Source organism: Halichoerus grypus, chromosome 1 (genome assembly GCF_964656455.1).
Source record: "Halichoerus grypus chromosome 1, mHalGry1.hap1.1, whole genome shotgun sequence".
Lineage (NCBI taxonomy): Eukaryota > Metazoa > Chordata > Mammalia > Carnivora > Phocidae > Halichoerus > Halichoerus grypus.
Genome location: NC_135712.1, coordinates 153,199,498 through 153,212,660, shown reverse-complemented (window position 1 = coordinate 153,212,660; position 13,163 = coordinate 153,199,498). Strand labels below are relative to the sequence as shown.

The 13,163-nt window shown below is 36.2% G+C and overlaps 1 protein-coding gene across 50 annotated transcripts in view; it reads left to right on the top strand.

Moving 5' to 3' along the window:
- CLASP2 (cytoplasmic linker associated protein 2) overlaps positions 1-13,163 on the top strand; it is a 182,613-nt gene that overhangs the window by 149,497 nt on the left and 19,953 nt on the right. For 49 of the 50 annotated variants that reach the window (XM_078073975.1, XM_078073973.1, XM_078073972.1 and 46 more), the window contains 3 exons: positions 8,796-8,939; positions 10,139-10,245; positions 11,620-11,773. In XM_078073975.1, coding sequence (XP_077930101.1) covers positions 8,796-8,939; positions 10,139-10,245; positions 11,620-11,773 — 405 coding nt within the window. The remainder of the gene's footprint in view (positions 1-8,795; positions 8,940-10,138; positions 10,246-11,619; positions 11,774-13,163) is intronic. The other variant, XM_078073999.1, reaches the window with a different exon arrangement.

Here is a 13,163-nt window from a genome sequence, read left to right as displayed (position 1 = left end):
ATATACATTTTATGACCTTTATTTCTAATGGTGAACACTTTACCCAACAGAAGCAGAATATACATTCTTCTCAAGTGTACATGGAACAGTCTCCAGGATAAGACCATATGCTAGGCGATGAAACAAACCTCTCAGTAGTTTTCTTAAGAGGACAAAAATAATACAAAGTATGTTCTCTGACCACAGTGGAATGAAATTAGAAATTAATAACAGGGAAATTTGGGGGGCTCACAAATACATGGAAATTAAACAACTTATTCCTAAATCACCAGTGGAATCGAAGAAGAAATCAAAAGTGAAATCAGAAAATACCATGAGGTGAATGAAAATGAAGACGTGACATACCAGAACTTAAAGGATGCAGCTAGAGCAGTGCTTAGAGTGAAATTCATAGCAGTTAATGCTATAATAATAAAGAAGAAAGATCTCAAATTAGTAACCTTAACCACTACCTTATGACACTGGAAAAAGAACAAACTAACCCTAAAGTAAGCAGAAAGATGTAATCAAGATTAAAGCACAAATTGGGGTGCCTGGCTCGGCTGGTAGAGCATGTGACCCTTGATCTTAGGGTCATGAGTCCATGTTGGGCATGGAGCCCGCTTAAAAAAAAAAAAAGATTAAAACACAATAAAGCAGAAAAACAATAATCAGTGAAACTAAAAGCTGGTTTTTTGAAAGATCAACAAAATTGGCAAACTTTTAACTAGATTGACCAAGAAGAAAAGAGACTAAAATTACTAGAATTAGAAATGGAAGAGGGAATATGACCAACCTTACAGAAATAAAAATTGTAAAGGAATACTATGAATAATTATGTCAGTAATTTAGATGAAACGAACAAATCCCTAGAAAGATGTAGACTACCAAAACTGACTCAAGAAGAAATAGACGTTAATAGAACAAGTAAAGAGATTGACTTAGTAATCAAAAAACTACCCATGAAGAGAAGCCAGGCTCAGATGGCTTTACTGGCAAATTCCACCAAACAAATTACTACCAATTCTTTAGAAACTCTTCCAAAAAACAGAAGAAGGAACACTTTCTAACTCATTGTGTGAGGGCAGTAGTACCTTGATACCAAAACCAGATAAAGACCACACACACACACACACAAAACCTACAGCCCGATAACTTCTACGAATATGGATGCAATTTAATCCTCGACAAAATATTAGCAAACTAAATCCTGCAACATATAAAAGAGAATTATACACCATGACCAAGTAAATGGGATTTATCCCAGGAAAGCAGGGTTAAATTAACATCTGAAAGTCTAGTAATATAATACACCGTATCAATCAAAAGACAAAAAACACATGATTGTATCAATAGAAAAGGCACCTGATGGTGCTCCTGGCTGGCTCAGTCAGTGGAGCATATGACTCTCCATATAAGGGTTGTAAGTTCGAGCCCCTATTGGGTGTGGAGATTACTTAAAAATAATACCTTGAGAAAAAAAGAAAAAGAAAAGGCATCTGGCAAAATCTTAATGTCCTCTCGGGATTTAACAAAAAATAAATAAATACATAAAAACTAACAATGGAAGGAATTTTCTCAACCCAGTAGAGGGCACCTGCAAATATTCACAGCTAAACTCATACTTAATGGTGAAAGACTGGGTGCTTCCTCCTTAAAATTAGCAAGACAAGTATGTCTGCTGTCACTATTTCTATTCAACATACACTATACAATTCAGTATATACTATGCATTACACTATACTCTGGTCTAAGTGTGTAATATGGTAATGGTATGTCTAAAAATGTACAATTCAACAGTTTCTATATCTGTTCAACTGGGGGTTCTAGCCAGGACAGTTAGGAAAAAATAAATAAAAGGCATCTAGACTGTAAAGAAGAAGTAAAACTATTTCCATTTGCAAGTGATATGATCTTGTATAGAGAAAATCCTAAGGAATCACTAAATAACTATTAGAACTAGTAAATTCATCAAGTTTGCATGATATAAAACAGTATACAGAAATCAGTTATATTCTAAACCCTTGCAGTGAGCAATCCAAAAATGAAATTAGGAAAAGAATTTCATTTACAATAGCATCAAAAAGATTAAAATCTATAGGAATACATTTGACAAAAGAAGTGCAATTTATATAGAAACTACAAAATAGTTTTGAAAGAAATTGATGATTTAAATAAACTGAAGAACATTCATGTTCATGGATGGGAAGATTTAATATTGTTAAGTTGGCAATACTGCCCAAAGTGATCCACAGGTGAGATGTAATGCCTATCAAAATCCCAGAAATTTGTAGAAATTTACAAGCTGATTCCAAATTCATATGGAATTGCAAGGGTTCCATTATAGCCAAAACAATCTTGAAAAAGAACAAAGTAGGAGGACTTCACACTTCCTGATTTCAAAACCTAGTTTAGGTTTTGAAACCTCAGAAATACTGCAGATTCAGTTCCAGACTACTGCAGTAAAGCCTAGTCACATGAATATTTTCATTTCCCATTGTATATGAAAGTTATCTTTGCACTATGCTGTGCTCTGTAAGTGTACAATAGCATTATGTCTAAAAAAATGTACATACCTTAATTTAAAAATACTGCCAAAAAATGCTAACCATCACCTAAGAATTCAGAGTCCTAATCTTTTGGCAGGTGGAGGGTCTTGTCTCAATGTTTACTGATCAGGGTGGTGGTTGCCAAAGGTTGGGGTGGCTGTGGCAGTTTCTTGAAAGAAAGCAGCAGTGGTGGAAAAACAGTATGGAGATTTCTCAAACAGAAATAGAAATACCGTAGACACTACTGGATATTACCCAAGGAAAATGAAAATGGTAATTTGAAAAGATATTTGCACCCCTGTGTTTAAAATTGCAGCATTATTTGCAGCATTATTGACAATAGCCAAGATATGGAAGCAATTCAAGTGTCTCTTGATAGATAAATGGATAAAGATTAGGTATTCATATACGGTGACTGTTAGCAGCCATAAAAAAGGAGGAGATGTTGCCATTTGTAACAGCATGGATGGGCCTGAAGGATATTATGCTGAGTGAGATAAGTCAGATTGAAAAAGACAAATACCATGTGATTTCACTTACATGGAATCTAAAAAACAAAACAAATGAATAAACAAAAAGCAGAATCAGACCATAAATACAGAAAACAAACTGATGGTTGCCAGAGAGAAAGGGATGGGGGATAGGGAAAATGGGTGAAGGAGAATGGAAAATACAGGCTCCCAGTTATGGAATGAATAGGTCACGGTTATAAGAGGCACAGCAAAGGAAATATAATCAGTGATATTGTAATGGTGTATGTTGACAGATGGTAGCTACACTTGTGGTGAGCATAGCATAACAAGTTAAATCATCATGTTGTACACGTGAAACCAATGTGACATTGTGTGTCAACTCTACTCAAGTTTTAAAAATTGTTTTTAAATAATTCAAAATAAAAATCATTTCGAATTCATTTAAAGAAATAAGACAAAAATGGGGCACCTGGGTGGCTTAGTCATTAAGTGTCTGCCTTCGGCTCGGGTCATGATCCCAGGGTCTTTGGGATTGAGCCCTGCATCAGGCTCCCTGCTCTGTTGGAATCCTGCTTCTCCCTCTTCCACTCCCCCTGCTTGTGTTCCCTCTCTCGCTGTCTCTCTCTCTGTCAAATAAATAAATAAAATATTTAAAAAGAAAAGAAAGAAAGAAGACAAAAATGAAGTTTGCTGCATCAACTCTTCCTTTTACAATTTCTCTGTACTTTGAGATGCTGTTTAATAGCATTTTACCCATAGAGTTTCTTTCTTTTTTTTTTTTTTTTTCTCATAGAGTTTCTTTCAAAATTGGAGTCAGTCCTCTCAAACTCTGCTGCTGCTTTACCAACTAGTTTATGTAATATTCTAAATCTTTTGTTGTTATTTCAACAGTCTTCACAACATATTCACCAGGAATAGATTGCATCTCAAACAACACTTTCTTTGCTCATCCGTAAGAAACAACTTCTCATCTCTTCCAGTTTTGTCATGAGATAGCAGCAATTCAGTCACATCTTCAGGCTTCACTTCTAATTCTCTTGCTAATTCCACTACATCTGCAGGTATGCCCTCCACTGAAGTCTTGAACCACTCAAAGTCATCCATGAGGGTTGGAATCAACTTTTTCCAAATATCTGTTAATGTTGATATTTTGATCTCTTCCCAGGAATCACAAATGTTCTTAATGGCATCTAGAATGGCAAATCCTTTTTCAGAAGGTTTTCAATTTACTTTGCCCAGATCCATCATAGGAATCACTATCTATGGCAGCTATAGCCTTACAAAATGTATTTAAGTAATAAGTCTTCAAAGTCAGAATTACTCCATGATCCATGGGCTGCAGAATAGATATTGTGTTAGCAGGCATGAAGACAACAGTAATTCTCATTGTACATCTCCATTGCAGCTCTTGGGTGACCAGGCGCATTGTCAACAAGCAGTAATACTTTGAAAGGAATCTTTTTTTCCTCAGCAGTAGGTCTCATCAGTGGCTTAAAATATTCAGGAAACCATGTGGTAAATAGATGTGCTCTCCCCCAGGCTTTGTTCCATTTATAGAGCACAGGAGAGTGGATTTAGCATAATTCCAAAGAGCCTTAGGATTTTCACAATGGTAAGTGAAGCAGTGGCTTCAACTTAAAGTCACAGGCTGCATTAGCCCATAACAAGAGAGTCACCCTGGACTTTAGAGCCAGGCATTGACTTCTCTCTAGCTGTGAAAGTCCTAGATGGCATCTTATTCTAACATAAGGCTGTTTTGTCTACATTGAAAATCTTTTGTTTAGTGTAGCTACCTTCATGAATCATCCTAGCTAGATCTTCTGAATAACTTGTTGGAACTTCTGTATCAGCACTTTGCTGCTCCACCGTGCAATTTTATGTTATGATGGAGATGGCTTCTTTCCTTAAACCTCATGAACCAACTTCTGGCTTCAAACTTCCATGGCTTCCTCACCAATCTCAGGAGAACTGAAGATAGTTAGGGTCTTGCTCTGGACGACACTCTGGCTTAAGGGAGTATTGTGGCCGCTTTGATCTTCTATCCAGACCACTAAAACTTTGTCTCTCTATCAGCAATAAAGCTGTGTTGCTTTCTTATCATTTGTGTGTTCACTGGAGTCAAGAACCTTTCCTTTGCAGTCACAAGTTGGCTGTTTGTCACAAGAGGCCTAGCTTTTGGCCTATCTCTGCCTTCCTCACTAAGCTTAATCATTTCTAGCTTTTGATTTAATGTGAGACACACGCAACTCTTTCTTTCACTTGAACATTTAAAGGCCATCATAGAACCATTAATTGGCCTCATTTCAATCAATATGGTTGTGTCTCAGGGAACAGGGAGGCCCAAGGAAAGGGAGAGAGATGGGAATGGCTGGTCAATGGAGAAGTCAGAACACACACAACATTTAGTGATTATATTCACCATCTCATATGAACATGATTCGTGGTACCCCAAAACAATTACAATAGTAACATCAGAGATCACTGATCACAGATCACCATACAAATATAAGGATGAAAAAGTTTGAAATGTTGCGAGGATTACCAAAATGTGACAGAGACATGAAGTGAGTAAATGCTATTTGAAAAAGTGCGCCAATAGACTTGCTCAGCAGAGTTGCCACAAACCTCCAAAATATATAAAGAACTTAATACAACTCAGTACCCAAAAAACAATCTGATTTAAAAATGGGCAGAAGACATGAACAGACATTTCTCTAAAGAAGACATATAGATGGCCAACAGACACATGAAAAGATGCTCCACATCACTCATCATCAGGGAAATGCAAATCAAAACTACAACGAGATATCATCTCACACCTGTCAAAATGGCTAAAATCAACCACACAGGAAACAAGTGTTGGTGAGGATGTGGAGAGTAACCCTCTTGCACTGTTGGTGGGAATGCAAATTGGTACAGCCACTGTATGGCCACTGTATGGAGGTTCCTCAAGAAAATTAAAAACAGAACTACCCTATGATCCGGGAATTGCAATATTGGTATTTACCAAAAAAATACAAGAACACTAATTCAAAGGGATACATGCACCCCTATGTTTATAGCAGCATTATTTACAATGGCCAAATTATGGAAGCAGCTCGTGTCCATCAGTGGATAAAGATGTTGTGTGTATATATATACAATGGAATATTATCCAGCCATAAAAAAAATGGAATCTTGCCATTTACAACGACATGGATGGAATTAGAAAGTATAATGCTAAGCAAAATAAGTCAGAGAAAGAGAAATACTGTATGATTTCACTCATATGTGGAATTTAAGGAACAAAACAAGCAAAGGGGAAAAAAAAAGAAACCAAGAAACAAACTCTTAACTATAAAGAACAAACTGAAGGGGCATCGGGCTGGTTCAGTTGGTGGAGCATGTGACTCTTGATCCCAGAGTTATAACGCCCCACGTTGGGTGTAGAGATTACTTAAAAAAATCTTTAAAAAGAAAAAACAAACTGAAGGTTACCAGAGGGGAGATTGGTCGGGGGATGGGTTAAATAGGTGATGGGGATTAAGGAATGCACTTTTGATGAACACCGGGTGATGTATGGAATTGTTGAATTACTGTATTGTATATCTGAAAGTAATAACACTGACACTGTATGTTAACTAGAATTAAAAGCTTAAGAAAAAAGAAATGGAATACAGTATTCTAATGAAGACCTGATTTATGTTGTGAAATAAGTAAATAAATGAATAAATAAAAATGCATCTAGTAAAGCAAATATGACACTAAAATATAAACTAACAAAAATGAAGGACTTTATCAGAATATACTAAAAATACTGCATTTTAAATCATACAACTTAAACCCATATTAATGCAGAAATAGACAAATAGATCGATAGAACACAAAGGATCAGAGGATCAGAAACAGTTTGATTTATATAGGAAGTTAATTCATGATAAGGGTGTCACTTCATGAGGGAAGGATATATGCATTAGAAAATGGTTTTAGAACAGTTGGCCTCTCTACCTCTGCAGGGAAAGAAAGCTGAGTCTCCTACACCAAAATAAAGCCTAGATGGAATAAAGTATACCTTAACAATCATTAATTCATTTGCTTAGAGTAACTTGAGGCAGTTTCAGTGTTGTTCCAAAAACACAGGATCATAAAGTTTTGTTTCAAAATACAAATAGTTTTCTGTTGTTTTTTTTTTAAGATTTTATTTCAGAGAGAATGCTTGTGCGAGGGGGAGGAGGGGCAGAGGGAGAAAGAGAAGGCAGAGAATCTCAAGCAAACTCCCTGCTGAGCCTGGAGCCTGACACAAGGCTCTGTCTCACGGTACTTGAGGTCATGACCTGAACCAAAATGAAGAATCAGGCACTTAACTGACTCAGCCACCCAGGCGCCCCCCAAATAGAAGTAGTTTTATTTAAGTACTATTAACATGTTCGAGGACATACCCACACAATGTATATTGGGCTTATAGCTGTTGTTTTATTATATTTTTCTTATTTTTTTTACTGTTTATTATATTTTTCCTTCAGCGGTATATGATCGCCCTCTCCCAATTTCTTCATGTATAGAGTTCCATCATCTTTCAAGGCTGTGTTGTATAGTGTGCCATTGCTCCAATGTAACATAATTTAACCATTCCCCTAGTATTTTATATTCAGGTATCATAAACATAGAACACTTAGGTTTTCATAGAATGGGGTCTGAAAAGGTCCAGGACAAGATATGCATATTTTCATCTGAGTCATGATTGTGAACTATTTGGATTTCTTCCTCCTCTCAGTTAAGTTTCTATGGTAATCTGAATTTCAAAGTTTGGCTTTCAGTAGTTCTGTTGATTACATTAAAAGAAGAAAGTAAATTTATAAGTTTTCTTAACTGATCTGAGTAAGCTTTGTTTTGTTCCCATTTCCACCAAAACATTATTTTCCATTTATATAAAATGAATAGTAAAGTATTAAGTTGCTCTGAATGGACTTTGTATAGCTTAGGGGGATATACAGGTTTCCCCCACTATCTGAAAGTAGAATGTTCCTATGAAACCTTTCATATGCCAAAATGGTGTAAAGCAAGGAAGCAATTCCATTAATTTATATGGAAAAACTTCTCAGACTTCCCAGACCCAAAAACATAGCATCTTTTAGGCTTTTCTGATACCTCAGGATACATCTTGCTAACAGACGCACAAAATAAATCAAGATAAAGCACAGATGCTCACATACACAGTTCAACAATACTATGGTGGCTTGATGCTGAGTGTAGTTCCTGGGGAAGGAGCTTGGTGGTACCATTCTCACTGCTCAGAGTGCGTGCTGCCTTTATAAAGGCTCACTGCAAAACAAAGGCTGAATACTATTTTTGCTTTTTGCCTTAAATGTAAAAGTAAAGAACTTCTTTGTTTTTCTTTTGGTACTGTTGTAGGTCTTTCATAAAAGCAGAGTGGTGTAATGTGAACTTTTGAAAGGTGTAGGATACCTGTACTTGTATATTTCCATCCATCTTTCTTCTTGTAATCATTTATGAGGAAAACTGAAGAAGTAGCATATATTGGTAGAATAACCCCAGAAACCAGTTAACTTTTGCCATTGAGTGCTAGATTGTATTTGTGACATTCTTTATATTCCCTTCTTACCTTCAAAAAATAAATGGCAGGCCAATAATTTTCTTACTCTCCCAACAAAGAAATCTGGAAGCATATAAGGACATCTTTTTCTGTGGGAAAGATGGCCTAATGCTATTGAACAGAATTGTTGAGTGAAGAAAATTGTCTCCTTTGAGTAACCAAAATATACATCTCTACTTATTCTATGTCTTTGTTTTCTAGGCAGCACAGTCAGTGCTGATTTCCTTATTTGAGCTCAATACCCCAGAGTTTACAATGTTATTAGGAGCTTTACCAAAAACTTTTCAGGATGGTGCTACAAAGCTTCTTCATAATCACCTACGAAACACTGGAAATGGAACCCAGGTATCTTTCAGTTATTTTCTTGACTGTTATGTGATGTGATGGTTTCACAGCAATTGCTTTCTTTTACATGAAGTAAACTTTTGATCCAAGTGTATAATTTTTGCATCTGTATTAGGCAACATCTCCTAAGCAGTATTAAATACAGTCCTGGAAAGAACATAGTCCTTAGGCTTGTCATGTTTATGTTGTAATTTGGTATACATTCGGTTGGTGGTGAACAATGGCCAGGGTATGAACAAGGAAAGCAAACCAGTCCTTATTTGAGGACTAGAAGGGATGACTTGGTTAACAATAAGATCTGAAGAAGGTAGGGCTTTAAAAGGTGTGTTCACAAACCTGTTGACAGGTTTGTGGGTCCATAGTTGCTTGAATACAGAATTTTGTCTTGGGGAGGTAAGGTCTGAATAAATGGAACATTACAGTGTTATATGTACCTAAATGGCAAGAATCATTTACATAATATGCCTAAAAAATTTAAGTTTTAAAAAGACATATTTGATCATGTATAAAGAAAAATTAGATGCACTTATGGCAGGCTTAATATAAAGTCTGAGGGTTAAAAACAATCTGAGAACAATTTCTTGGGACTAAAGTTGGTTATCTTTTTAAAAGGAGAGGGATTGTTTATATCTTAAGAGGTAGGCAAAATAATAATAACAAATTTTACTTTGGTATGCTTGCGAAAATCATTTATAAAGCAAACTCAAGGAGGAATAAAATTTGAATATTAGTAATGGTTGGAGGAAGGAAATTGGCTTAGAATGAGAGGCTAATTTAAAATTGTCAGTTTGGGGGGAGTATCTGGCTGGCTCAGTCTGTAGAGCATGCGACTCTCAATCTCAGGGTCATGAGTTCAAGCCCCATGTAGGGCAGGGAGCCTACTTAAAAAATGATTTTTTTAATTTAAAAATTAATTAATTAAAATAGTTTGGGATCCTGTTGAATCTGTGAGAAGGAAGATGTTGATAATATTTGAGAGCAGGAAGTGGGTGAAGAAAACAAGACTAAAGAGGTAGATTTCTGAATGGGGAGAAAGTTTTTCCCTATAGAAAGCAAAGATAAGTACATGATTATTTAAAATACTGACCTACAAATATGGCTCTTTCATATTCAACTTCTTGATTGCATGGCTTCCTTAAGAGCCTTTTAGTTGAACTTAACCTGTCGTATGTTAATATTTACTTGACTCCCCCAATCAGGGTTCCATGGGGAGTCCTTTGACGAGACCAACACCACGTTCACCAGCCAACTGGTCCAGTCCTCTTACTTCTCCTACCAATACATCACAGAATACTTTATCTCCAAGGTAATAAAAGGGTTATTTTCCATCATGGCTTGTGTTTGCCGATTCCCATTCTTAGACAACAGACATTAATATAATTCCACTTGATTTCCACTTGACTTGAAAGGTCTGTTGACACATAGAAACTTAGCAGATTCAAAAAACTTTAAGTATATTCCAAAACTAACCCTTTAAATGAAAATAATGCATAGGATATCTAATTTTTATGTAAGTGAAAAGAAAACTTACACAGCTTTTGTAAATTAGTGCTTGAAGCATTAAATGGAGTAGTTATGTTTCTCAGATATGCTTATAGACAAAATCAAAAATAGAGAAGAAAAAAGAAGGAAAGGCTAAATATAAAATGGCATTATGTCTGTGTCTTTAGGAAAGAATGTGACTGTGAGATTGGTCCTTAATCTAAAATATAAGCTGTGTAGAATTTTCACACACTTATGCAGTTCAAGCATTGGCTGTATTTAAGATGAAGTTCTTAATATTTTTTCCCTTTTGCTGGCCTTTTAAAAAATCATTTGCATAGTAGTCCATATTTACTAACATAGTTATTAACTTGATTTTATTAGCCATATATCATAGCATGCCTCATCATATTTATTACAATTTATAGGATACTTCATCAGCATCTAAGGAAGAAAAATACATTGCAAACTTAACATCTAGGTTATTATTCCTTGTGACACACGTAACAATTTGATGGCTAAATTCCAGCTTCAGTTGAGTTTTAGAATTTGATTATAGAAGTAATGTCAGTAACATATATGTTCAGTGTTAGAACTTCTCTTCCTTCCTATAAATTTGTGTAAAATACATTTATCTTCTCTTTCAGCTGTACCATTATTGTCAGTTAATCACAGGAGTTAGCAAACTTTCTGTAAAGGGCCATATGGTAAATATTTCAGGCCTTGTGGGCCATGCAGTCTTTGTTACCTCTACTCAGTTTTGCTGTTACAGTGTGGAAAATAGCTGTAGCAGATACCTGAATAAATAAGTGTTGCTGGTCCAATACGATTTAATTTATAGACACTGAAATAAGAATTTTATATGATTTTCATTGGAAAAGTGTTAGGAAATGTTATTTTGACTTTTCTCTCAACCATTGAAAAAGTAAACATTTTTAGATTTCAGAGGTCATGGTTTGCTGACCCCTGGTTAATCGGAACATTTTTGAAGGTGACAGACAAACCAGGTGTTAAGGGCTATGCATTTAGAGTCATTGTAAGCTGCCCTTGGTGGGTGGACAAGGGGACATATACCATAACCATTTATAGTTCTCAGGTTTTGTTTTGTTTTGCTAATTACATTTTGGGGATCCTACATAATCTCAAATGTGTTTGTGTTTTAAAACTATACATAAATAATTAGTTGTCTTTTTCATAGTGCATTTGATTATGACACAGAAAATATGAACTCTGAAGATATTTATAGCTCTCTTAGAGGTGTCACTGAAGCAATTCAGAATTTCAGCTTCCGTAGTCAAGAAGATATGAATGAGCCATTGAAAAGGGATTCTAAAAAAGATGATAGTGATTCCGTGAGTATTTGAATATTCTTACATTGCAGGCTTTTCCATTAAGAGGTGTTTTTTTTAAGATTTATTTATTTATTTGAGAGAGAGAGTATGCTCACGCAGGGCGGGGGGGAGGGCAGAGGGAGAGGGAGAGATTCTTAAGCAGGCTTCATGTCCAGCAGGGAGCCTGACGCAGGGCTCAATCCCATGACCCTGTGATCATGACCTGAGCTGAAATCAAGAGTCAGACATTCAACTGACTGAGCCATCCAGGTGCCTCTCATTAAGAGATCTTTGTTGGATTTTTTTTTTTTTAACTTTGCTTTCTGTCATTTTTCAGATGTAACTTTTTAAGGGATCAGTCACTCTGCAAGCATTCACTGAGTATCTACACACGCCAGGCACTGTTCTGGGTCTTGGATTTTACAAGGCAAAGTTGCTGCCTTCAAGTTCCTTATAAATTTTCAGATAGAGATGAGTACTATTGAATTTTATGTTAGAACACAAAGTAAATCTATTTTAGATTATTTGGTCAGGGAAGACCTCTCCCAGTCAGTGGCATTTGCTTTGAGAATAAATAAAGCCATACAAGATCTAGGAGAGAAGAATTCCATAAAAGAAGTGGCAAGTGCAAAGACATTTAGATGGGAACAAGTTTTGCATAGTTGGGAACTGGGACGAAAGTCAGTGTTGTTGGGCTGTTGTGAAAGAGTTGGGGGGTGGCACATGGGCCAGATCACATGAGTCTTACAAGACTAAATACATTTAGGTATTTATTTTCCCATTAAGTGTAGTGATAGCGATTTGCATCATCAGTTTGTAGGGCTCCAGTTGAGAATGTTATGACCCATTGGTGAATATTGTTTAGTTTGTTGCTTCTGCCATCATACAAAGAGTAGTTGTTTTGGGTCGGGGAGGGGGAAAAAAGAGTAGTTGTTTTGTACACTGCTGCTGAAGACTTTGCTCAAAACAAGCCATCCCATTTCCTACGGAATCTGTGGTTCCTCGGTGTTTGCAGAATTGTAGAACTTTGCAGTGCTTCAGCACGTCTCTAAAGGGCTCCCTCCTCTGCCTTCCTGACTGCTTTCCTGCTGTCGTTTTTCTCCCAATGCCTATCTGGCAGATGGTCCTACTAAACTGGATGCCAAAAACCAGCTTACCACTCAGATTTGAGGTTCCCCACCCCAAAAGCTACATGAAGTAGCAATAATAGTTTAGTAATACAAATCACTGCTTGAGACTTTTTTTTCCTCAGAGATAGCAGGATACAGTGTGGGGAGCTCAAACAGTGGATTCTGGCAGAAGTGAGTTTAAATTTCAGTTCCTGGCAGTTATTAACTAATCATATATTTTCACTTCTAAGCCTCAATGTCTTCATTAAGAAAATAAGGATATTACTGCCTACCTTAAAAGT